This window comes from Amblyomma maculatum, chromosome 6 (assembly GCF_055883805.1).
Source record: "Amblyomma maculatum isolate TAMU_Amacu chromosome 6, ASM5588380v1, whole genome shotgun sequence".
In the NCBI taxonomy this organism is placed as follows: domain Eukaryota; kingdom Metazoa; phylum Arthropoda; class Arachnida; order Ixodida; family Ixodidae; genus Amblyomma; species Amblyomma maculatum.
The window spans coordinates 33,042,786-33,070,284 of record NC_139349.1 but is presented as its reverse complement, the minus strand read 5'-3'; the positions used below and the strand labels follow the sequence as shown (position 1 = coordinate 33,070,284).

Sequence of the window (27,499 nt, the reverse complement as noted above, 5' to 3'; positions counted from 1 at the left end):
CACAGGCGTCAACGTCTCTCACGTAATAAAAAAAAGCGCCAAAATGTATCCCTCCCGGTCGGCGGACAAGATGCTGCTGCTTCTGAGGGACCGTCCCCGGAGCAGCTACACCATCGACACGCCGACCTGGGACGACAGCAGCCGTTGCGGCGCCTTTCGCAACAACCCCTGCGTCGGGAACCGTAACGTCATCATCGCGCTCATCGGGTTCGTGGCCGCCATCGTCGCCATCGCCGGTGTCTTCGCCTACGTGCACGGCTCGGCGCGCGACGCCTACGAACCGCCCATCGGCGACGACGAGGCCACCGCCGCGACTATCCCGGTCGTCGAGGCTTTGACAGTGCGCGCCCGGGCCCAACCACCACCACCATCGCCTACACCGGCCGCCACCACAGCGTCACCTCGAAGCTACCAGAGGACTGCGACAACAAGGCGCCGTCAGCAGCAGGCCGCCAACCGTGCCGGGCACGCGCGGCAGCATTCGCCAGGCCACGCGCCGCAGAAGAAGTTCTTCGCGCGTCGCAGGGCTACAAGCCGTGCTCGTCGCCGCTATAGGACCACGACGACCACGGCCGGGATGAGCGCGTCGTCCGCACCGTCTTCTGATCAAGCCGAGACGTCGACGCCAACGACGACAACGACGACGACAACGACAACGCGGAAGCACACGCCGCCTCCAAGTCCTATCGATGATGGGGACGACGAAGGCAGCCTGGCGTCGCTACCGCTGCCGACGCAGCTGGTTCCGCTCCACTACAGCATCCTGCTCCACCCGCACAACGACGGCTCACACTTTGTCTTCACCGGAATGGTCAAGATCACCGTCAGGTGCGTCGAGAGCACCCGAGAGATCGTGCTTCATTCCGCCGGGATTCAGGTGGGTGCTATTGGTTTTGTACTACCCCACTTATAAAAGTAGTTATGGATATTTATGGCGTTTATTTGAGCAATTTTTAGCTACCATGACAGTTTTCATTTGACAAAATAACGTCATCGAGAGGAAACAGAGAGCGCCGAAAAGCATGTGTCTCTACGGAGGTCGGAGTCAAGCGAGGAGGTGACTTTTCATACATATATATTGTGTCACTCTCTAATAAAAACCAGTTGAAGTCAGCGCTGTGTTGTTGTTCTCTTCCTGTGTCTTTGTTTTGAAGTGCGCTAGTTTGATTTCCAAGAGGAGGTGACGTTGAATGACAAGGGGCCTAATTGCGTGACCAAGATGCAAGAAAGTTAAGAGCGTCAAGTGGAAAATGCGCCGGTTGGGGCGGAGTTGAAGGTGTGAGTGATCACTTGGAGAGTCATGGGTAGCGACTGTGTAACTTCTAGAACTTAGTATGCAGCAATGGCAATATTAACGTAACGAAGGATTATGCAACTCCTCGTCTGCAGTGTCCAGCATTGTTAGTGTTTACTTCATGCAAGGAAAGAGTTAGTTTGACATCCCCGTAAGAAAATAAAAGTTGTCAAAGGTTCCACCAAACACTGAAAAACGTCTTCGTCCATTCACCCTACAAGCACACGAACACTAGTCCTGCTGGGACACGCGTTGTGTTTCAGTGATCCATAGAAAATGACGCCATAAAGAAGCTCTGTGCTCACTTAGGTAATCATCATCGATCGGTTCAGCATGAATTTTCTTTTTTTATCCATGAAACGTTCAGGCTGTATTGGTACGGTCGGCTATCGAGATAGCTCTCCTTGCTGGAGTTCTTCTGAAAACGTTCACTTAGCGGGCACATTCAATTTTCCAGCCCCGCATCACTTGCTGACAGGTCTCGGCTTTGGCTCTGACAGGAAGCAGAGTGATCGTCACATGACCTTGCAAGCTCTCTTCATTATTAGCTCTTAGCACCTCTTAGCGGTCGATACAAATCATCAGTCTCAACGACTCGGTTACTTCGCTGTGACACCGCGCACTTTTATCGTTTGGCGTAAGTGTAATACTAAAAATGGATAACAGAGGCGCGAATCAATGGGCGCTTTTCCCGAACGGAGCGTGACATGCCTGAATATGAAGCGTTTTACAGACTTCAGTTTGGCACGCAGGGTTTTCTTGCCGTCGCTGCTCACGAAGTTCTTCCAATGGCCTAGTTCACTGCGCTCTAAAGCAGACGAAAGCGTTTTGTAAAATAATTTACAAGCGTTAGCTGCTCCAGTACAAAGCGGTTCGCTGCAACGCTTTAAAACCTGCGCACTGAAAAGATTGCGAAACAGGTGTAAAACTTCTGGCCAGCATGAACAAGCGATCCGTGCTCGGGGCTCTGGAGGCTTCCGTGTGTACTTAAATTCAAGACAAGAAAGCGAATACGTAACTATCTCATGACAAGGCCCGTCCTTGCAGGTGAACAATGCCAAGGTGACATTCAACGTAAAGGCGGCCAACAAGAGTGCCTTGCACGAGGTACCTGTCCGCAGCGTAGAGATGAACAGCAGTGCGGAGCAGGTAACTCTCCACCTGTCAAGCTCGCTGCACGCGCAGGTGACTTACGACATTTCCATGAGCTACGTAGGAACTGTGAACCGCTTGCCCAAGGGACTCTACAAAACCCCCTACACACTCCGAAGTGGCCTGCAACGGTGAGCTAGCTTTGCTGTTCTTCCATGTCATGGTGAACCAGTTTGCAACTTTGTTGTTTAGTTGACAGGCCCTCGTAGCATACCTTGTCCTTCGTCTTCCATCACGCATGCTGCAATAAAGTACAGTCGTCGGCACGTCTATCTAGAGCGCTCGGACGAGCCGCTTCAGTCTGCACGCGCGATGCCTACCGATAACGTCTGGTTTGAGATAGCTTGCATCTGAGCATTTGGCGTCCCACTGATTGCACTGCCTGCAGCTTCATCTGTGTGCCAGTTCACAGCCGAGATCTCCAATGATCACAGATGAAGGCGCTGCAGTTCGCGAAAACAAAGACAGGATAACACGACCAGGCGCGATGACATGCTCGCTTTGCAAGATGTGCAGTTGGACTACTGAGCCCTTGGTATAGCCAGGAATGCTTTTATATGCGATGTTCGGTTTCGAATCGGCTGCACATTTGAAAACTTTTACCATGCAAGAATTTTCCAACACATGTTATATCGACTTTGGTTTATTGACCTGCAGCATCTTCACTGGCGATCCTTGGCGAACGTGGCTGGGAACTGGCACTGTAATAGAGCAGCATGTAGTCTTATCAGTGCGGTGCATGCTCTGATGCAGGCTATCACAAACCAAGCATAACTGTTAGATTTCGCGCGAACAGCCAAAATGCAGCCCGTTCGAGTAGTCTAGATAAACTTGCTAATGACTGTACCCCAGCAGTCGTATGGTGCAGTCCCAAAACGCTGGTTTTCATTCGTAAACGCTGTAACTTTCATTTTTTTTGCCTGGTTGTGCTACCTCGTTCATAGTTAACGAGAACGCGGTCGATAATGGCTTCGCGTACTATCAGTACACTTCTGAGGAATCGACGGGACATATCGCGTACTGAATTTGCATAGTGTGGATGACGAATTCTTTTCACCCCGTAACTGCTCCAGTCACGCTTCACATGAATGTACCCTGACGCGGTGGCTCAGTGGTTAGGGGGCTCGACAACTGGACGCGGGATCAAATTCCGGCCGCGGCGGCCTCGAAAAACAAGGCGCCCGTGTGTTGTGCAATGTCAGTTCACGTTCCGGAGTACTTCTCTGCAGCGTCTCTCATAGCCTGAGTCACATTTAAGCGTTAAACCTTACAAAGCAACCAAACCAACATATTTCATATGCGATTAAAGTGTATTTTTCACGCCGGTTTTGGGTATCGCGGGCAGCACGGGAGCTCGCTGCAAATTTGCGATTTGACAAAAGCACTATGTGGCCCCACCAACGCACGTATGCTATGGCTTATTTTATTTATCAAGAAACACGTCGCTCCAGCACTGTGATCACGATCGGGCGTATACAGGTTTTTGACAAAAATATTTGCTCTGACACAACTGCGATTGAGCCGCAAGTCATTTTTGGCTTAAGAATTTGGGATGGCGGATTTTCTGCAAGCACTAAGTGAGGCAAGGCTGCATACTGTCGCCCTGCCTATTTAACCTATATGCAGAGTGCATCATGAGGAAGGCCGGTCTAGACGAGTCTTCAGCTGGAGTGAAGATTGCTGGAAAACGTATCAACAACCTTAGATATGCGGATGATACCACTTTAATGGCAGAAAGTGAAGTGGAACTCAAGAGACTTCTGATCCGCGTACAAGAAGAGAGTGAGAAGTTTGGGCTTAAACTGAACATAAGCAACAAAAAACGGCGAACATCACCACATAATGAATGTCTCCCTCGCACTCTCTGATGGGGAGTGTTGCGAAAAATTTGCATTTTGTGGCTACCCTAGTTAAAAGTAGACCATATCTTTGTCAGTTCGAGAAATGAAGGTGCACCTGGGACATTGTATGCGAGTGGCAACCAGACGCATTTTCTGTTCAGGGACAAAACAGGTGGCGGACGCTGGCTTGAAGCTGCAGTTAACTTACTGAATAAACCAACTGCTTGCTTGAGATTTGTACAAACGTTTATGACCCCCCCCCCCCTCCCTGACCACCCCTCCCTCAACTTTTTTAGAAGAAACGATTAAGAAGATGAAGGCTGATCGAACAAAACGAAGGAGTCATGTTTTGTGCTGCACGTGTCTTCTATCTGCGTGGTGTTAAATGATGAGTTTTTGTTGGTGCCGTTATTTTTGTTTTTTATTCATCCCGTATTAGGCGCTGTTTGAAGCTTAGCAAACTGTATCAACGGGCTCAGAATAGTACACATGCGCTACTGACACTGTAATATTTACAGCTGCTTGAAAATTTACTATGTAAGTGGGTGTCTCTCGAAAAGTGGTCGATGTACAACTGCCAAGCGAACCGAAACAGCAGCAGGTGCAACAGAGGTCTGAGCGTAGCTATTAAGTATTGATGAACTGGCGGATAGTGTATTCGGCTTTGAAACTATAAGCGATGCCTTTGTTACATGAGGGGAAGTTTCTCAGGGAGCTCGCCACCGCGCACTCGAAAAGAGTGGTTCGCTTCCCTTACTTCGCCCTCTTGTGTGCAGGTGGATGGCGTTCAGCCGCATGAAGCCAAGAAACGCTCGCCGCGTGTTTCCCTGCTACGACGACCCCTCGTACCGGACAACATTCGACGTGGAAATCTTGAGGCGCAAAGACTTCAGCTCCCTCTCCAGCATGCCCATAATGAAGATAGAGATGAGGTACGTACGGCCTCATGCGGATCTCTACGATATCAGGTACGGGAGCTGTGCTGCGCGAACTGCAGCCGCTTAGACTAGCGAACTTTGCCAGAAAACATATTTTATTTCTTTATTCGTAACGCAATATCGACACAACAGTCACGCTTGCGCGTGAGAGCTCCTCGCCTGTTCCCAAACAAACCGATCGTTTTATTCACCCCATTACGTCATATTCCATTACATTACATAACATAGCATGATATTACATTACAAGTAGGCAGAAAAACATTATTACGACATACTTGCATCTATACAAGGTATAACGAGCAAAATAAGACGGTGACACAGTAGGAAAGAGGACTGAATAAGGGTTGAGGGGGAGCCTCAGTTCGCTTTCAAAGAAGAAAAGGCAGAGAGGGGGACGAAGGAGGATGCGGGAGAAAGAAGTAGGGCAAGGAGAGAAAGAATGTTTCTTCTGCATGAATTTCTGAGCCTGGAACCGGAACCGTGGCCTGAAAAAAAAGAAAAAAGCGGCAGCAGCAAGAAAAACTACAATGCCGGGTGGATGATGAGTCCGCACCTAAATCAGGTTCAATGCTGGCACGCCTTTCTTGAAAGATCAAGTGAACCATACCTGACAAGCCCGTTGTCTAAAAAAGGGGGTTAAGGGGGAACCAAAGTATGAGAATTAATAAGAAGGAAACATGTTTGAAACCCACGGGCAGCTTACGCTATTGCGGAGGAGAGATAGAGTGTACATGGTGCTGCTTGTTCACAGCACTTTTACACTTTAAGCGGCCAATACAAAAGCTTAGTAAAGGCAACGCAAATTCTTTCCAGATGGAGCTTGCTTGAAGCAAATTTCCACTTAGATGGATAGGTTGGAGCCGTGGTTTTGCCTGGTTTAGTGCTGAAATGCACCAAAAAACTTCTAGCTGGACTTGTTGGTGCGCGGCTGTTCTAAATGACGACTTGCGCACTCAAAAATACAGACACAGGGACAAAAAAAAAACGAATAACGCGGAAAGAGCTCTTTCCGTGAAAAGGTTTCTTGGCACATAATGATGGCTGTTCTCATTCTCTGGGGCAAAATGGCCCGAAAACTCCTGGTCTATATGCTTCAGTTTGCAGGGACTCGTAGCGTCTACACCCAAGGTAAGCGCGGACTCGCTCCCAAGTATTGCAGCGGCTCCATCCAAGTGACTGAAAAGGTCAGGGAAGATATGCATGAGGGTGAATTAGATTAATATGTGTCCGGCGCATGGTATTCATGTGAAAATAAAGATACGAAGACAGTGACAACATTGCGTACGTGGTGGAAGAACAAGCACAGAAACATGTAGTAGCAACATTGCTTCTAAACAGGTCGTTCGAAACAGGCCTCTTAAGGTGACAAACGCCTTCGTAATTTTGCTCCGTTTTGCATCCTGCAACCGAATTCACGTTTTTTTCTAAGTGCTTAAATTATTGCCGGCGGTGCTACATGTAGTGATCTGCACTTATGCTCACACAGGTGTTTAATACCAGTCGTGTTACAGCTGTTTCCTTGTTACCGAAATTTCTTATTTGTATGTCTTGTTCTCTCTTACAGCAATCATGGCGACTACGTGAACGACGTGTTTGTTCGCACTCCACCAATTCCAACTTATCTGCTTGGATTCGCCGTCACCGACTTCGGTCAGATTGGACATGGAATCGTAAGGAAATCGTCGTTGTATTGACCTTAAGCTGAAAAACTGCGCAAGAACTTGCGTATTGCCTTTTATTTTTAGCCGCCGGCAAGAAGACAAGATTTTTCTCGGTAGTTTGGCGTTCGGTGAATGTAGTATAAGCTTTCTTTACGGCTGAGGGTTACGAAGGAAGGAGTCGCTGCACATTTTGTGACGCTAAACAATGCCTTGCCTTTCCAGTTGCACTTAACTCAAATCTAGTATATTTCACTGTGTGGTATTTGAGACAGCTGGAGTTGTTTTCTCGTGGTATAAAAGGAGTAAAATTCGCATTAGTTTTACTAGTTGAGAGCTTGCAGGGACAGGAAAAGAAGGGTCTCTCATTTTGCGCAGGTGAAAGTCTGGACCGAGCCATCTTCCAGCCATCGAGCTGAGTTCGTTCTGCAGAATGTCGTCAAGTCCATCGAACTGTACGAAAAGTATTTCCGGACTCGCTACCCGCTTCATAAGCTTGGTAAGTGGGCTTCATCGGCAAGCATGCGGCAGCTTACAGCTCTAAGCTATACTGAGTGCAACATTCTTCTTCACCTCGCTTTCAGGAATGTACGTTCTTGTTTGTAAATTTATGCTGACCTCACTCGTTGTGTAAGATTTAAAAACATACACTACAACGGCCGGCTCTTGTGCACGCAACACGAGCTGAATTGCACTTAAATATCTGTCGACTACTGCATGGTAGCTTTATGTCTACCTTCTCTCCTGGTGAACCAAAAACGGTCTGCTAAGACAAAATAAAGTTTGAACAATGAAAGAGGAAATAAGCCTCGCGTCCTTTATCTTCACGATGTACACCAACCAGCAGGGTCCCGCAGCGTCTTCGCAAAAACACTGCGAATAAAAAAATTGTTCTTGACAGTGTTTTGTAAATTCAGGCAGTAGTATCATTGGCATAAAACTTACTAACGGCGGCCAACAGCTCAATATGTAGTTGAATTCCTTGACTGCCCGATCCGTCCGAGCCAGTAAAAGCTGAAAACATTAATCCGTCTCCTTGCTCTTACGTTTGCCATTTCCTTTGTTGTTGCCGCTGACCTCTTTGCTTTTGCCTTGCATCCGTCGTTTAGCGTTACAAGTTACTTGGCTGTTCAGGCGGACTAAGTTTATTTGCATCGAGAATGCAGGGCAAAGCGGCTATTGGCATTTCATGCGTAACAAAGCCGTCGTACGCTTTCCTAGTTACTTGACAATCATGCCTGATGCATTTCCAAACTACAGACTGCACCAAATGCTCCGCTTCTTATATGGCGGTGCGCAGATGACTAATATGCACCTGCTTCTTTAAGCGTACGAGAACTTTGCCACGATGCAGGGTATTTTGTCACTGCCTGTCATGAGCTTAGACATCAAACCATCGCTTGCAGCCGCGTTCGCTGCTCACTCTAAAATGTTGCACCACCACTTTGAGGCTTTGCCGATTAGAGGCTCTGCGAGTAAACGATAATTAGAAGACGACTAATACAAGCAATGAATTCAAAGTCGCGGCGTGCTGTAATCTTAAGAGAAGGACTAATCACGTGACGCGTCACAAATCACGCGAGTGCATGGTTTCAGCCAGATAACAAACTCACTCTAGCAAGTCTGGTCTTAACGCTCCTCGATGAACATGTTTCAAGTTAAAGCTTCCTCTTTCGGTTATATGTTAAAACAAATTACAACGGTTCAACGCTGCTGAATCAAATATTGAGCGAAAGCATTAGCTGCGGGTGACCGAGCGTTGTCCTTCTTCTCTTTTTCTCCTTCCTCAGCCCACATATCAAGCCCCGCTTTATTCAACCCATATGAACGAGCCTCAGTGGCCTATAGGGGTAACGTGAATGCCAGGATCCTAGCAGGCTGATTCTGACATAACCGTCCCATGTGAAACGGGAGACCCAAGTTGGCAGCTCCTGCCAGCCCGTGTGTCACGTGGGGTGTGACGTCACAGTGTCACGTGGGTAAGACGTAACTGCGGCCGGGTCACGCGAAGGCTTGAAAGTGCGAGTAGTATTGCTTTCGCAATAAAAATGCTGTGACTTAGCCAAACAAGCAACGTCCCGCTCTAATTATATGAAATAGTTACTGTTGTTACATTTACGTAGATCCTGAACTCACTGACATGCCTTGTTTCGTTTAAGAGTCGCTGGGGTAATTTTACAGATGTCATAATCACGCCGTCTGGAGGAGACGCTTGGGAAAGTGAAGGCATCATCTTTTTACCGAGCACATCAGTGTCGTTTACCAAGCTGTCCTTGGAGTCAAGAAAAGAGATTGTATCGAACATCTACAAATACGTTGTAAAGCAAGTGAGTGGGGATGTTTCTCGACAACAGCTGTCTTCATTATTTGCCATTATTTGCTGTCTTTTTGTCAATCTTTTTCATTACCGGAATAGGGTCTGCCACTCAGCTCCACAACAAAACGCACCTCCCTTCCCAAATCATATCATCATAATTAAATGTTTTCTCCTCCTCCTCCTCTCATTACCGGTCAATGGCAAAATATTTCTACATACTCTGCACGGCAAAAGGCAGCGTACGTACGGCCTCATACCACTCCAGTAACATAGGTACGTTACGGCTCGTGGCCGCAAGTTCAAATGAAGGTACGGAGTGTTATGTTGGTCAAAAAAGCTACGGTAGCGAGGAGAAGCTTATTTTCCTGCACAAAAGTTCTAGATTCATCAAAGTAATCTTAATGTTTACATTTAGGGCAGGCTATTGTTAACATATTTATTTTCCAGCAGTACATTTGAGATTAGCATTTCTTATAGCTCGCGACAAACACAATTACAGTCGTTGCCCCTTTTCTTTTTCGGCTCATAATTTGTTCTTGCACCAAGCGGTTTATGTGTCCACTGAGAATCATAGTTACCATGCCATTTCTCTCTTAAACACTTCCTCCTCATTTCTTCGTATGTAAACGCGCGAACGCAGTGGATTGGCGGCATCGTCAGCTTCAGCTCCTGGAAGGACCTATGGCTGGACAAGGCCCTCGCTGAGTACATAATCTACGCCCTGGGGAGGCTTGAAAACACAAAGTCATCAGAGGTGCGGCATAATGACAAAGCTGGACTGAAACCTGTTTGGCATTCAGACTTCAGCTCGAGTTTCATTCACCTTACGTAAACATGGCTTGCAGGACGACGACGAATTTGAAAGGAAAATGCAACACACCCTCAGTCTGGATGCTTCGGAAGAAATGCCTGCTCTCGCAGGAGGGGATCCCTTCTTGGACTTAGACTACAAACTCTCGCCTCGGAAGGCAGCTAGACAGCTCAACAAAGTACGAGCATATATATAAGTATATTTATTTTCGGACGAACAGGTCGCCTCTACACTTTATGTTCAATTATTTGTCGTCATTTCAGGGGGAACTTCTGCTGCATATGTTCGATGCCGTTGTCGGCACTGATGGCATCAGAAATGCTCTGCAGGTGATTTGAGTTGTTTTTATTCAACTGCTTTACCCTAAACCTAAAAAAAAGAAGTGGCTTCATATCCAAGTCTACACTCTATCGTCTATTCTTGCTTACTGCAGGAGTTGCTTGTAAAACGAAAACATCAAACTATAACTGAGGACGACCTATGGATGGAACTTGCTAATGTAAGTAGATGCAACCCTCCCTGGTGCTTCAGCTTGTTACAGAAACTCAGGGTTGCTAACCACTTAAGGTCAGACGACTCGGAGACCGTTGGAATGTTTGTATCTTTTGAAACGAAGTGACAAGATGTCGCTGGGGGAAGGGCTGGAGCATAATTAATGACATTATCTTTTGGCTACCTGGTAATTGCAAGATGATAACATATTTTTCGAGGTCATTTCACAACGGCATCGGCAAGACAGATTCTGGTGAATTATATGAGCCACGAGACAGGCCACAAATAAAAAAACTAAACCTCTGTGTTGCCCCATGAGAACTATGACGACGCAAACGGCGTTCACTTTATCGAAAGGGGTTCACTGAGGTGCATTGTTCCTTCTGATGCTTTTCACAACTTATCTTTCTGAACGCAGAATAACAACGAGAGCTTTCCGGAAGCCGGAGTGGCCCACTCGTGGACGCACAACGTCGGCTTCCCGCTGGTGACGATCAGCCGCGTCTACGGACAGAAGAACGCTGTCGTGCATCAGGAGAGATACGGAGACAAGTGAGCAGTAAACGATGTCTTCACTTTCCTTCCTGCTGTTTACGACTGCCTTTGTATAATAGCTATATGCTTTACGTGCGACTAAATCCTGACCAGTAATAAGATAAGAAAACGGGGTTTTTCTTTTATGAGCTCGTGATTGGAAATAACTAGATTATTTCTCCACTTTTCCTTTGCAGCGGGTCATCGTTCGCAACTGATTTCTTAAAACTTCAGCGCTAATAATTCGAGTGAACTCCTCCACTGTCCGAGTGTTTCACTTCCTTGTCTTCTCTACTGGACGAGACTGGTTGTAGTGACTGTCAAATTAATAGAAGTCGGCGATACCTTAATATACTAATAACGTGACATTTGTTTTCGAGTCAGGGTGTTCATTATTCTGTACGAAATCGTGGTATAGAGCACAGTTTGCGTGGTACATTACTTATTTTGTTCGCTTCATTCATTTAACCTTTAATGCGTGCTAACATGTTATAATTTACTTCACTTGCCACGTGGGGTTTTCTTCCCTCTTTACTTCCGTCAGTTCGTCGAAAGCGCTGTGGAGCATCCCGATAACCTACACAGATGGCACAAAATTGGACTTCGACAACACTGCCAGCGTCTTTTGGCTGCACACCAAAGAAGGTATGGCGGGGTTTATTAAAGCCATGTACTCCTCTATCCGCCTCCTTGTTATGCACTGCTCCACAAATATAGTCTTTCAAAAAATTATCTAGCTAAAGGGCTTGTCATTACAGTTAATGTTCCGGCTGTATGCACAAGCCAGCTGGGCTTCTAGTCGTATTTTTCTATGGCGCACGTGCATCAGAGACACGTTGTTAGGTCAATGTATACGTAAATATCATGTCCAATAAATAACGGATAGGAAACGTGCCATACTGTTGAATCTACGAAGAAAAGTGCAGAAAATTTCTAGTAAAATTCTAACATTATACGAAAGCGGTGTTGCACAGATTTTGCTTTTCTGTCACCTATAGCTTGGTGTAGATGGGTGAAACTGGACACACATTTGTCACCAATAATTAACTGCTTTTATTGATTGGCTGCGTGACTGAAGCGCCATACTGCGGGATTAGTCATTGCTCAGCAATGCTTTGTAATGCGGCAGTTAGGCAGCTTATATGCAGCTTCTTCACATTTAGCTTGGGTTAGCAGCCTCCAGATTAATGCTTTCGCAATAAACATGTCACACGAGCCTCTAACACGTATTACCAGAACGCTTGGTGCCGCGTAACTACTTAATCTACACCAAAGTTTCTTATGACATTCTTTTCAGCCAAGCTTCCTGTTTCACCCAAGGATGACGACTGGCTAATAGCGAACCTGCGCGGCACTGGCTACTACCGAGTTAACTATGACCCTCGGAACTGGAACCTCATCACCATGGAGCTGAACACATACCACACGGTAACAAGGCTAATCGAGGTCCACATGGAAAGTCTGAAGGGATCGATAGCCGGAACTCTGCTCGCACTCGCGTTGGCCGAGCTCGAACCTAATACGGTTGATTAGAGCAGTATGCCTGCGTTGTGCCGTTCGAGTGATACTTTGTCTCTTACCGCCATGACAGAATCAAGCCATGTGTGAAGATGTGCCTAACTCGCTATTATTTGTAAAGCGTGAAGCTGTCGACTTCATTCAGCGCAATAAGTCGAAAGCTAGTGTCCACTGCGTTTGAAATTCCATAATAAAAGAGGGTATATTCCACCTCTCGAGCAGTACCGTATGCTGCAGTCCTCAAGCCCGAACATCATCTGAGACTAAATGGTCCACAAAACGACCTGATCTCCTACATGTCCGAATAATAAAATTCAAGGGCAGGGTGTTAGTAATGTTAGCTGCTCTCTTGACGTCAAATGTATTGTGAACCTACAACAAACGCTACAGCTTCATGCCTGTTTAAGTAGCGTAAAAAAAAACGCTTAATTTACTAACAAGCCTGCTTAGCATCACAGCTGCTTAACGGACCGATACCTGTTTAAAAGGGGAAGGCGCAATCACTCACCGAGCATAATAGAGTTTTGTTTATGATAAGAATCTAGATTAAATTTTGATAATGTCATGATGAACCAAATGCTCAAAAGTATGTCTCAGTGCAAAAACGCTGTGAATATCTGTCCTCTTTGTGTGCAGAACATCGACGTGCTGAACAGGGCCCGAATAATTGATGACGTGTTCGAGCTGGCTGAGTAAGGCTCCTGAAAAAGCTTGTTCCTGTCTTTTATGCTTTATGAAGTATGGTTGAGGCAGCGCACATAACCTTTTCCATAAATAACCATGTTTTTTTATTCTAAAAATCATACTTTCGGACAGCTCATGATAGTTCAACGCACTCAGAGCACATGTCATCTACACTTTCACGTGTGGTAGCAATCACATTCCCCTCCCGCGTTCCGAGCTCAGTCGCTTTTAAGTCATTCATTTTAATAATATTCGTTTAACCTCCTGAACAGCGATAACGCATGAGATTAGATGTTCACTAAGCCAAATGCGAATGCGAAAGCATCGACAGCAATGAAGCCGCCATTTCATTACGTCCGCCGGGGTGGCGCAGGGGTTAAGGCTCTCGACTACAATTCCCAAGGATTCGGGATTCGACGATAACAAACACCAGGTAGTCGAACTTTCCTGAGCCCTCCACTACGGCGTCACTCATAACCTGAGTCGGTTTGGGACGATAAAATTACATAAAGCAAACAAACAAACATTTCAACCAGCTGTTTTATCTTAGGAATAATGTCGGCCTCAATCCATCCTTGACGATTATTCGAGCCTCAGGGACCCTCGAAACGAATAGTAAGCTCTTGGTTCACTTTAATATTGGAAAAAATTAGTTCTCTTCTTATCTTAGCTGTGGCTCATGTTTAGAGATTTTAGGAGCGAAGTGAGCAACGGCATGTCTTTCGTCGAAAATTGACGTCATGAAAATCTCAGCGACTATGTTGATTATAATTATGAGCAAAAGCATCGTGTCAGTTCTTCATAATCAATTTTTTCTGCAACATTTTGATCAATATTCTAGTGGACAATAATCAAAACGTTGCAATAATCGAAATTAATATGGCTTTCGAAGGTAGAAAAGAGCTCTGTTGGGATTTTGAAAGAGGCTAGCCGCTTATTTTCAAAAATGATCTTTTTGACACCTACCGATGGCTTCCGCGGCATAGTTGCACCAATGTTGGCGGACATCACAAAACAGGAAAGAATTTTACCTAGTAAGCCTGATTATCTCATTTGTGATAATTAACCTTCTAATTATTACAGTTAGGTGTCAAGATTCAATTAGGAGTTTGTAACCAGCCATTATTAATACCCACATCAGTTTTTAGAATTCTGAAAGCGCGATTACCCTCGGCGCTGTGACTCAACGAGTTTTGTCTTTCTCTCTGCAAAAGGCGCGAGCTTTCGAAAAACCCACGCTCTAAAAACCACCCCCAGCTCCGCCATCAGTGTCCCAAAAGCCGCGTCACCTTTTCCTTCTCCCCTGTGCTGCGGTGCCATTGCTGCTGGCTGCTCCTGCCTACGCGGGACAGAAGGGGCAGAGCTCTTGCACCATTGGGCACATTGAATTTTCCAGCCCCAGATTACTTACTGACAGGCCTCGTGTGGCATGCCTGAATGTGAAGCGTTTTACAGATCTTAGTTTGGAAGAGTTTGCTTGCCCTTGCTACTCAAGAAATTATTCCAAGGGCCCAGCTCACTGCGCTCAAAAGCAGGCGAAAATGTTTGCAAAAGCTTTTACAAGCGTTAGCTGCTCCATCGCAAAGCGTCTTGCTTGCGAGACGCTTTCAGACCTGCGCGCTGAAAAGGTAGCGAAACAGGTGAAGAACTTCTGGGCGGCACGAACAAACAATCCGTTCTCGGGGCTCTGGGCGCTTCCGACTGCTGTGAAACTCCAGACAAAGTGAAGACGCAAGATTCAAACGTCTCATAGCTGTTCAGAGGTTGTGTCATTGTCTCGCGCACGATATTGTATGCAGGAACACGAAAAAAAATAATCAGGATGCACTCGACGTCTATCTCAAAACGTCCGTCGGTCTAGGAGCTTTACTGATGGGCGGGGCTTCTGGGCTGCCCAACGAAAATCGAACGCAGGAAAGCTGTCAGCAAGTAGTCCCGGACAGTCCGGGACTGATAATCGAATGTATCCATCGATTTACGGCGCTGGGAGCAGTGCTTAGAGCGCGGGTTTTTCGAAGCGCGCATTTTTCGCGCAAGACAACCAAAGCTTGAGCTACTGCACCGAGGGTATTCGCGTCTTTCGAATTCAAGAAACCGATATGCTACAGTATTTCTGGCTACAGCTAGATGAATAACGTAATAGGTGAAAAACATTAGTCGGAAAGTAGTTAATCAGCTTAATAGTTAACATTAATCAAGTGTTTCTTGAGGTACTCCAGCACCAGTGCAACTGTGCCGCAGAAGCTGTTTTTATATCATAAAGAGCCAATTTTTAAAACTTAGTGGCCGGCTTCTTTGAACCACATGTAATATTTGTGGCTTTCACTGTTTTTTTTTGTTTATATGTCTTGTTGTAAGGCATTTGATAGCGGCATCCTACAGTGGTCGCTAATTCCAAATATGTTGTCTATAACTATGTTCTGAATTGGAGCCTCTAGCCGCGATTGACCTTAATAAATTATATCCCTCGCTTGGGTATCACACCTGAAAGAGAGTGCGCAAAGACGCACTCTCTTTCAAATAGGTTTTTGCAAGCTTTTATTCTTGCTTTACAAAGGAAGCTCTTTTTAAAAGCGCCCAGCGGTGCAGGCTTAAAGTGCAGAATCGTGTATTTCACTCATTTGTATATCCCGGATTTATATATCCCACGTGTGCCCCATAATCCCGCTAGATGTCTGGTATGTTGAAGCCAATTGGGCACACGACTTCCACTACACCACCAGAAGATCAAACTACACAATACCTGGCATGGAGAAAAGGGGCAGACAAGCACGCGCACTACAAGAAGCAGGCATGCACTTTTGTGTCTAACAAGCCCTGCCTTGTTCAGGGCGATTGTCTTCCTGCATGCAAAAAAAAAAAAAAAGCATTATATAGTGAATCTTTGTTATACCCGCAGCGATGTGTATGTTTTCAAGCAGACATTGCAAATCAGGCCTTCTTTCATTTGCTACTAACAAAAGAAAGTCCCGCTGAGCATCGAAAGGAGGGACAAACCTCCCGAATCACTGCAATTTTATAATTTTATACACTGTCACTGAATTGTGTAATACGTGTCCTTTGCGTGCCTCCTAACACACACTTTGACCTCCATCTGCAAGCATTAACCTGGTTCCGTACGGCACGGCACTGCATGCCTCCGAGTACCTGCGCCGGGAGAAGGAGGTGCTCCCTTGGACGACGGTGCTCAAGAGATGGGAGTACCTCGAAGCCATGCTCGGCACGGGCATCGTTCTCGAAAAGTGGAAGGTGAGCTCTGCTTTCTCGGATCTTGAAAAAGAAGGCGGCCACACACACACACACACACACACACACACACACACACACACACACACACACACACACACACACACACACACACACACACACACACACACACACACACACACACACACACGCACACACACACGCACACGCACACGCACACGCACACGCACACACGCACGCACGCACACGCACACACACACACACAACACAAACGTGCGCGCGCGCGTGCACGCACACGCACACACGCACACACCATAAAGCTAGTTTTAGAACACAAAGATTAGGACACAACGTCACGCGTCAGTGTTGTTGTGGTAGTCACGCATTCTTAATTCATTTCACCTTTTTTGCTCATTACTGGCCAATGGAACGCGAATCTTCATAATCCATTCAATTTAAAGAAATCCTCACACCCGCAGCTTTGAATAGGGGGAGAAAGTCTCTAGGTGACTTGATCTGGTCAATGAGAGGAAACGCTATTAGCATGAAAATTAATCCTAGCGGCTAACACGGACATGCTGAAGCAAAGATAAAATTCTAATAAAACTCCAAGATAAAAAATAATGACAGATGATGTCCGTGGTGAACAAACGCTGTTGCTCACGTCTGGTGCATGAAGACAGAGCGCCACTGTAAATTTTGATTATTGTTAAAGAAGTAAAACTCCTCGACTCATGAAGATTTTGGCGCTTTTTGAAGCAATTTTAAGAATTCGCTACCATGATCAAGTCATCATGTCAGCGAGTCATCGTGCCAACGCTTGCTTTCGCAAACGAGTCACAAGGTATGAGTTACAGCTATAGTCATCGGGAGCAATTTTATCATCTTTGATGACATACCGCATACTAGTCAAGTCATCAGATGTTTAATGCCCTAGGGCATGATGCAACCATACAACACAAGCCTGCCTCACGAAGGAGCGCATAGGTTACATTGCTCCTGCACCGCAGGAGCAAAAAGAAAATACAGTTGCTGTTTCATTAGGAAACCTATAGGAGTTCTTATTTCGTGCATTGCATTTCAATGAAGCACATAAAATAGTATTAAAAATATAATCTGACGTAAACTGATCTCGGGCATGGTACTAAATACCTTGCTGGGCTGAAGCCCAATTAAATTAAAGCGGTCTGGCTCTCAAGCACTAATTAAGTCATTTCTCGTATGTATGATGCTCTCCGAAGTCGTCTAAGTGTAGCTTGATAGTTTAATTCACACTCATCACAGTGACTTATTGATTGGCTACTAGATGCTTACAGTGTAACAGACTAGCGTTCCTTTTTACAGTATTTGTAGAAATAATGAATTGTGCATATGCTGAAATTTTTGTTCTTTTTTTTTTCAGCTGTTCATCGTTAGGATACTGATCCACCACATCCACAGTTTCAAGTGGTCCCACGTGGAAGAGGATAAGGACAAAAGGTGCGCTCGATATGACATTTTGTCCCGTTTTCTAAAGGATCGGAAAATAATTGGAGATCACCGTAACCTCAAGTACACAGTCTTCCAACCAGAAGTTTGAATGTTATGCTTTATGTACTGTGTAATTTGTTTTTAGAATCACATACTATAACTGTCATACCCAACGTAGTTGACATTATCACGAGGTAATTCTCACTGTCATTAATATAGATCGAGTATTCTCGATCCGCCTGGTCAACATTGATGATAGATAGTCCTTATAAGCTGGTTATGGGGCGCTGGGACGTGCGCTCCCCAAAGAAAGCGGTAACCTTCATATTAAGGCTCCTGCACCGAATTCGTATTGTGTACACCTCGGCGGACTACGTGTGCGATTAGCGACAACGTAGTGTACAATTTTGTTTTATAATTAAAATGTGGGTAACACAGCGGGTGCGGGCCATTGCAAGGAAATTGCTGTTATTTTGACTCAATGTGTTTTATTAACGAGTGGAGGCTCACCGAATTCTGGCTGCTGTGATCAGAATTCCAACTTAAAAACTCGTGCTCAGTAGTAAGGCGGCTTACCCGTTAATTTTCACCGGTGTTGTTGAAACCCGTGCGGAGAGCGATGTGGAAAATAAAAAATTAAAAAAAAAAACTCGCAGGAAACTGCGGGAAATACACTACGCGTGGGCCTGCAAGTACAACTACGCACCTTGCATGATTGAAGCAAGGCACGCCTTCGAGAACTACAAGTCAACACAGTCAACTGCAAAACCGTAAGACGCCCACTTAAGCGCACGTTACACATTCAGTCACGTTTTTCTGACACTTACTTCCTTTTCTGTACTTTTTCTGTGCTTTTTACTGCCAAAACACTAGTGGCCCCTTTAGGAGGAAAAGGTAGTGTCATTCCTCAAAAGATGGCTTCATAAAAACACCTGCTGTCCGATGTTCCTTGAAGTGGCATCATTAAACCACCTGCAAACACCCTAATTTACGCAGGAAATTCAAGTAGGAAACACGACTGTAAGCTTAGCAAAATGCATTTAGCGGTCAGCTAGGCTTACCGAAATGGAGAGATCTGTTTCAGGAGGCAAGAAATAGACATGAAAAAGTAGACTACTCAAGGAAACTTTAATCTGCAGAATTGGGCTTCAGTGCTTTCTCACTGACAACTTAACGAGAGCCTAAGGGCTCTCAATCGTTAAGCTGTGTGCAATGTTGTGGTCGCCTTCAGCTTTCACTAAAGCGGAAACCTGATTGTGCTTTCTTAATCAGGCTTCGAAAGATACCAGCCATTAAATGGACGCCGAGGAGAAATTGACGTTTTCCTCCATAGACAAATTGCCACGTTCTAATGACTATGGCGCTAAACACACTTAAAACTGAGCTTGCACTAGTTAGGAAGAGATAAAAGAAAGTTACACAAAAGAATCGCCACGCCCGTTGTGACTCATCGTGTAGCGGATCCACCATTAACCTCAAAACGGCGATCACGGAGTTCTTTTCAGTGTCTATGTAATGAGTTTTGAGATTTTGAAATGAGTGGAGAATTATTTTCTAAGACAATTTTCGCCTCAACAAATACATCTTTTGCCGCGAAAAAAACTTTGCCACAGGCAAAAAGAGCCACGAGGTGTATTTTAGCGAAAGGAAACGACTGAATAGAGCTGTCTTTGCAGTCTCTTAAATGTCAATCGGTGGCTTTCGTGTCCATAGCCGTAGAATTGCGCATTGCGCAAAGAAAAAAAAAAACAGTTTATTTCTCCAGCAAATTACTAGTGCTAAGCGAGCTGTTCTCACAATGTGCGACACAATTGCAGAGTTTCTGTACTAAGTCGATTGCACTTCCCCGCATCCGTGAACACTACCTGAAATCTACAGGGACATGGCCTAGTTAATGTGTCTACCGCTTTTTGGATGTGCTGGATTACTGCTTTGTCAAGGCGAACGATTGTTCAGCTATTTATCACATTTGGTCTTACACGTCCCCGCAAGATTGTTTCGTGCTTATTATTCTTACTTTTTTTTTACTTTGACCCTACTGCGTTATATTTCTCGTGTGTTATATCTCTCTTAGGCTATAGCTCCAAAGTAAATAGAGCTGACTTTATCTGAATCGTGGCTGTAATAATCAGTGCTTAAATACCGTGGAGGGCGAAATAATCTTTTCACTATAAAGCTTTGAAGCCGTCCGTTGCACCTATTAAACAGCCAGACGTGTATGAGCAAGTCTATTTATTTTGGAAACGAAACATGTTTCTAGATATCTGGTTATTGGTGACTTTCAGACCCATTGATTGAACGCAGTGGGCTGGCTGTTCGTTTACCATGTAGTGAACGATTGAGCTTCAGAAGCAGATGACCGTTCTTTTGTTTTAGCACTAGATGCGTCCTGTACTTTACTGAACCGTGGTTGTCCCGGTCGAACGCTTGAACGTTTCAGGATGCTGGTGGAGCACCAGTTCACCGTGTTCTGCAGCGTCATCGAAGATGGCGGTGAGAGCGAGTGGGAGACGCTGCGATTGCGCCTGGCGAAGGTCAGCGACAAAGCCGAGCGCAGGAATATCATCCTCTCGCTGGGCTGCACCAAGAGCCACGAGATGATCATGAGGTACGAGGGTCCGTGGACAGCCACAGACTTAGTGAGGTGGGACGGCAAACACTCGTGGAAGCGTATGCACCAGACAAGGGGGCAAAAATCGAAAGCATCTTACGCCAACTCTTTGTGTTGTTGTCCTGGAACTGCCAAGGGCATAGTGTTTCTCATAGAAACCTTGAGCAGAAATTGGCTTCGCTTAAATTCATACGCCAGAGACATGACGAGAAAATAATATTTTATATTTGGCATAGGCACAATGTTTGGCCGAAAACATGGATTCAGGCGTAGCAATCCATTCTTCTTTTTCATGAAACCATGCTTGAAAGAAATGGTTTGCTAATATCATTTCAAACCAAAAAAGAAATGTTCACTCGAGATAGCTTTATTAAATCGGAAAACAATATCCTTATTCGGCGCAGTGCTGACTGAATTGCGATTGCATAAGTTTAACATGGCTGTTCCGTGTACATCTTGTGTTTCTTGTCTTTCGTTGGTTCAATGTGTTAGAAGCGTGAGATTCATCTGTCCACTGTTTGAAGGCGCTGACATGATTCTGAGACAGAAGCTACGTTTTTAGCTCAACACTAGCGCCAAATACAAAGCCTCAGTTTACCGCGGCATACTGTTGGTCGATGAAGCGCTATCTTAAGGTGCGGAGGTATGAAATTTTCCTTGGCCTATCTGTGCTCTAAAATTGCGCGTAAGACATTAGTAAACATGTATCACCGAACGAAATTATTAAATTTCTTCTTCCGTACAATTTCGGTTTCTGTTTCCGGCTGCTGAACGATATTTATGACGTCACAAGTGAGTGTGAGATCATCTGAGGTCCATGAAAGCAGCATTATAATAGACCTTCGTCCAGTCGGTGGGATTTCAGCGAAGTAGCTTGACTTATGAGTTCGCGTGAATTAAAAATACAAAGCCGCGAAGATATTGCTGCTTTTGGTGCATTACATGATCTCGTTCTCACTTTTGATGCGAGAACCTTCATTCAGCAGCTTGTAACCGAAACAAACTACATAATTAAAAATGTAATAAAAAACTATTAAATGTCGGCGAATTTTATTTGGTGATTCATGAGTACACTAACTTCAGACGAACAGTTTTAACGCAAAATTGCACTAGAAAAAAATTTATTCACATCACTCTACGAAACTCGCATAGATTGTGGCGTCACTTTTCCGTCCCGATGTTTAGACAAACTCTGGGGCCAAGGGCAGTTCGACTAAAACAGCCAAACTGTGCGTCACTGCTTTACCAAGTTCTGAAAACTGTGCGAAAATCATAATTTTGTACTTTAGGCGTATTCCTGTAAAACTGTTTTCATAAACACAGTCCGCAGTGGCCACGGCGGCACTCGTTACAATCACATGCTCTGAAAACACTTTTTTTTTTTTCCCAGATTATCATTCTCTGTATTTGGTCCTCAAAATAACTGCTGGCGTTAAAAAGTTAGAATATTAACTATAAGGTCTATTTCTACTTCCTAATTGATTATCTAAATGATTAGAGTATACTTAGCATTGACAAAAAAAAAAATCTATGCTTTCCTTTGTGTAAGTCGGATGTTGGCTTCCTCATTGTGTATTTCATAACAAGGCCGCTCATATTCCCTGCAATTAATTCTCGTTTATTTTAACGATGGCTTTTAATATGGCGTCCATGCACATAGGTAGCGTAAGAGGTGGCGTAAGAGGGATATTACACAGCTCTCACCCTCCCTATTGATCATGTTCTACATGACACTGGATGTTCCACAGTACGCTCCACGCTGGCCGCTATGAAGGAGGGTGGCGCTGCGGAAGCTCTCGAGGATAGGCTAGACGAAACATAAATATCTAGGAAATAGAAAATTGAGCCGCCCTCATCATAGCTCATTCGGTAAAGCACCGGACGCGTCAATCGGTGGTTGTGAGTTCGGATCACACCGGCGGCAGGTGATTGATTTTCTTCTACTTTCACAACTATTTTTACTTCACTTTGATCGACACAAAAAGGATCCCCTATGCTTCCCTTAGCCTCCGTGGCTGCTGGCTCTTTTCTTATAAGCATTAGTATAGAAATATTTGTTCCCGAATTTTTTCGTGACAACTCTGTAAACTCTGGCATACTGTCTTGTTTTCATTTAGTCAGGCAATTTATTTAAATTTCAATATTTTTTTTTTATTTGAGCAATTTTGCTGACCTGTGAGTACTATGTACATAACCGTCCACGTATACCTTGCCTAAATATAGCTATTGAACTGAGGCTACCTGAGGAGTTCTTATCGTTTCACTGACCGGAACACCCGATGGTAAACAATGGTACTAAACGAGCGCTTAACACGTTAGTGACGTTGTCACTCTTACGGCACTAATATAGCTGCCGTTTTGAAATTAGATTGAGATTCCTCCCTTATACGCCGTATTTGGAGCAAAATAGACCGACGCTCATGTGCCACGCGGTTCTGGCGTATATTAAATAGTGGCAATATCCATCCCTCATTACCCACCTGCCGCTTTGGGACATTAAACCTTATATTCCAAACCGTACCATATACAACATAATCTCAACTGAAAATCTCATCGTACCATTTGTTGAGTGAATTAGCTTTTTTAGTTTAACGTTCTGGTACTAATACACTTCCGCTGAACAGTCAGTGTCAAGGGGACCATGTCACTGTCCCCCCATAACTTACACCGTGCACGTCTAACAGACCGGAGGGTGTTTTTTCAGGAATCATGTATCTGCTAAAGCAATTTTAGTCTGCTTCGATTTTTAGGCGTAACAGCTTTTGATTATAGCTGTGACTCTAACGGCTGGCAGAACATGAAGTAGCAGATCGAAATTTTGAGGTACACTGAAGGCATTAATGCAACGCAAAAACAAGCAAACATGGCAGTGCTGTAACACATTCATAAAGACAAAATTACCATAGGCAATTTTAAACATAAAACAAGGTCCCAGTGCAAAGTGCGAGTCGCATCGTAACATTTGCACAACTGTATGACGTCAAGCCCTACCCTGTGCCGATGACCCTAAAATGTTTTCATTTGCATTGCGTGTAACTGCATCTGCGGGCGACCTGAAATAGCAACTGCCTTGTCTCTAAAATTGATTCTTGTTGTTTTCTAGCGGTTTAAGATATTGTTTGCGAGCTCCCGTGAGATAACAGCTGCTACTGTTTCTTTGCGAGGTGCAGCACAGACGAAATTCCATGAAGAATACTCTGAATGCCTCTTCACAGCCAACAACGCACCTTGCCACCACATGTTATAGTATATTGAGAGGGATCTTCTGGGAGAGGTGTTGAAATTGTGCGCCATCTGTATACATTTACCTTTCCTATATTTCAGATACTTCGAAGAGTTCTCCGCGCCTCGCTTCAACATGGTGCCGCTCATATTCGCTGAGGCAGCCCGACATGGCAAACTGTGGAGAGCAAGGGCAGCGGAATACGTTCTAGCCAATTGGCAAGAACTTAAGAGGACGTAAGCACAGTTACAAATGCGCGTATGCAGGAATTCTGTGCATGAACTGAAGGCATTTTGATACATGCGAAAATTGCATGGTATAAAAATTGGCGAGCTGTCATAAAGCCGTATTATATGTGTACAAGTCCGCGTAAGACGGTAAACCGTCTCTAGGACAGCCCTCGGTAGCATTGAGACGTTTACTGACGGCCTTCTTGGTGTTTCCTTTGTGTGTGTGTGTGAGAGAGAGAGAGAGTGAAGAAAGACTGCGTCCTTCCTTTCCTCGAACCCAATTATTTGTGTATGTTCATGCCACGCAATGGGCTTACTTAAACCAGGAATGAAAGAGGGTACTGCTTGCGAATGTAGATCCCGCTTATAAAGCGCAAACGCAGTGTAATCAAGAGCTTGCTTTGAGAGCGAATAAAAACCAGTCAACAAATCCTAGCTTGTCTCGTAGTGATGGAATGAAAACTGCATCTGCGCCCCCTATACCAAGTTGTAAAAGTTTACCATGCAAAACCACAGATGGTGCAGCCACGTGCCGTGTTCCTGAAGTTTTATTTAAGAATTCAAGTTAGTTAGTTAGTTAGTTAGTTAGTTAGTTAGTTAGTTAGTTAGTTAGTTAGTTAGTTAGTTAGTTAGTTAGTTAGTTAGTTAGTTAGTTAGTTAGTTAGTTAGTTAGTTAGTTAGTTAGTTAGTCAGTCAGTCAGTCAGTCAGTCAGTCAGTCAGTCAGTCAGTCAGTCAGTCAGTCAGTCAGTCAGTCAGTCAGTCAGTCAGTTAGTTAGTTAGTTAGTCAGTCAGTTAGTTAGTTAGTTAGTTAGTTAGTTAGTTAGTTAGTTAGTTAGTTAGTTAGTTAGTTAGTTAGTTAGTTAGTTAGTTAGTTAGTTAGTTAGTTAGTTAGTTAGTTAGTTAGTTAGTTAGTTAGTTAGTTAGTTAGTTAGTTAGTCAGTTAGTTAGTTGGTTAGTTGGTTAGTTGGTTAGTTGGTTAGTTGGTTAGTTGGTTAGTTGGTTAGTTGGTTAGTTGGTTAGTTGGTTAGTTAGTTAGTTAGTTAGTTAGTTAGTTAGTTAGTTAGTTAGTTAGTTAGTTAGTTAGTTAGTTAGTTAGTTAGTTAGTTAGTTAGTTAGTTAGTTAGTTAGTTAGTTAGTTAGTTAGTTATATGGAGTTTTATGGCGCATAAGCAACTGTGGCTATCATGCGCCAACCGCAAGAATTCAAAAAATTTGTCTCAAGCACAAGTCACCAATATCATTGCGAGCGCATCATTGTTTCGTATTAGTACAAGTCAGAAATTTGTTATTCATTCTCACTCAGAAAGCTGTATTTCATTTTGCCTCTCGTCTAATATGCAGGTTCCCGCGGAGTTTTGAAGACATTTTGACTTCGGTTTTCAAGTATATCTCCAGCGATGACGAACTTTCAGATGTAAGTACAATACTGCTTGGCAAGCTGCGATCTCTTCCAAACACACTGGGACTACAAGCCGAAATCTGCATGGTGCCTTCGTGCGGTCGTCATGCAAACTCATGTGTTTTTGTTAACATATCAAAAGCCACTTTGTTGTTCGCATAATTTCGCTTGGTTAAGTCACGGTATATCGGCAGCGTCACGCATTGGCTAATGCGTGCCTCAGAGCGATACATAAAAGCATCACTGATCTCTCGTATTTTAAGTAAAATTTCCGATAAAATCGTGTTTGCTTGGCCGAAGAAAAATGAGGTATGTATTCGCAACTAATGTTCTTCATGTATGGGTAAACCTGCCTATTTCTTCTCCATGCGTCTAATTGCACATTTTGGGAATCCGCTTTGTTCGAATCATTTCGCCTTTGGTACGATGCAGCAGAATGAACTTATATATGAGAGGGGGGAGAGGGCAGCTTCAAGGCGATTTATTTATGCAATCACACGATTTATTTGCTTTCCCATCCTAGGTGAACATACTGCTGAGGCGACACCGCTGGTCCCTACTGCGGTACTCTTCGGTGTTCAGCAGCATCGAAGAATCAGCCAAGAAAAACATGCTCTGGGTTGAGGCTCACCTCGGAGAGGTAACCCGTTGGCTTAAGCGTGACGTGGCAGAGTTCATCCTAGACGACCAGGTCATGCACGGGAACGGAACGCTCAACGGCATAGGAAACGGAACCAGGGATGAAGAGTATGTCAGCAGCCTCGACGTTCGTAGAGCCGAAGACTACGGAGAAGTCGGGGTTTACAATGGCCAGCTCAAAAGCGGTGGCATCGACTCCACCACAAAGTCTGGGGTGAAAAAGGTCGCAAATATTACACTCACACGTACCAGCGACGCTTCGGTGAGCCGTCACGACAGCCTAAAAAATTATCGAAACTACGAAGACATCGCTAGAATAACTGCAGACCTGGACAAGTCGACTTTCAGGGAAAGTTCGAGCTCTGTCGTTGCTGGTATTACAGGAGACAGTACAAGCCGCGTTGACAGTCGAGATAAAACTGCACCTGGTAACGGTCATCAAGTGGTCACGAATATAAGTGTCAGTATGAGTTCAGTTTCCACAGACAGTAATACTGCTGCAGAAATTCGCGTTAAAGACGATGGGTCTGGCCGAGGCTCTCCCCAAAGTCCTCCAGACAAACATCAAGGCAGCGAGGGTCGTATGTACATCGAAGTTGTCAGTGACACCAGAGAAAAAAGCAAAGCTTATGTTGACGAAGGCAGCACGTCACTGATTTCTAGAGCTGGTCTCTTTACAAACATTTTCTCTACTCCAGGAAAGACCCCAGAAGCAGTCGTTTCGTACAACCCCCCAGTAGTATCCCTCGCAGCAGGGAATGATTCAACTCTTGCAGTTCTGAGTCATGTACAGGCAAATGGCGCCAGCAGTAACGTTAATACTAGTTTCCTTAATTCCAGAGAGCGAAATAGAGGTGAAGGTATAGACATTGATGGTCTGGCGACTGCTAAAACAAAATGGCCTCCGACCGATGGCCATTCAGACGCTAATAACAAAATTCCAGACAAAGGCAACACAGTTGTCGATATAAATTTTGTAAATGCAGAAGGAAGTCGTCATCAGTCACATCACCGAGCAGGAACAGATGTGAAAAATGCTATGGACGTTATCAAGGCTGAGCCCGTTGCCGTGACTACCATTACTATCGAAGCCGAGCCTGAAAATGGAAGGAGCATCACGAGAACTTCTTCAGCCACAAACTTGACTAAGACCGTCGTGGCCGTCGGCACTGCTGAAGATATCAGCGTCATAAAAACTGTGCTGGCCTCCAAAGCCACCGATGCGTCAAACGCTGGTGACATCTACACAAACAGCTCGACCGGCGCTGCCAGGGAGACTATCATGCAATTTAAGACCGAAAGCAATGTTGCTGACAACGCACCGAGTGGCAGCAACAGCGGACCTGGGCAGCATAGCGGTGATGTAGACAGCGAGTATGCCAACGACTATTCTTTTGCTGATGAATATGAGGAATCCGGCGGCAGTGAGTACGCGGTCAACGAAGGCAATGGACAGAGCGAAGACATGACGTTTAAGTAA

The 27,499-nt window shown here is 44.9% G+C and overlaps 1 protein-coding gene across 1 annotated transcript; it reads left to right on the top strand.

Moving 5' to 3' along the window:
• Positions 1–43: 43 nt before the first annotated feature.
• LOC146185433 (endoplasmic reticulum aminopeptidase 2-like) lies at positions 44–27,499 on the top strand. Its single transcript, XM_084607821.1, has 22 exons — positions 44–877; positions 2,342–2,577; positions 5,064–5,219; positions 6,790–6,895; positions 7,262–7,382; positions 9,065–9,210; positions 9,841–9,954; positions 10,046–10,168; positions 10,275–10,340; positions 10,445–10,510; positions 10,922–11,055; positions 11,582–11,682; positions 12,335–12,465; positions 13,192–13,247; positions 16,341–16,488; positions 17,849–17,925; positions 18,573–18,686; positions 20,357–20,524; positions 23,852–23,986; positions 25,323–25,395; positions 25,904–26,281; positions 27,074–27,499. Exons 1-22 carry the CDS (start codon positions 44–46, stop codon positions 27,497–27,499), a joined length of 3,909 nt encoding a protein of 1,302 aa, XP_084463947.1.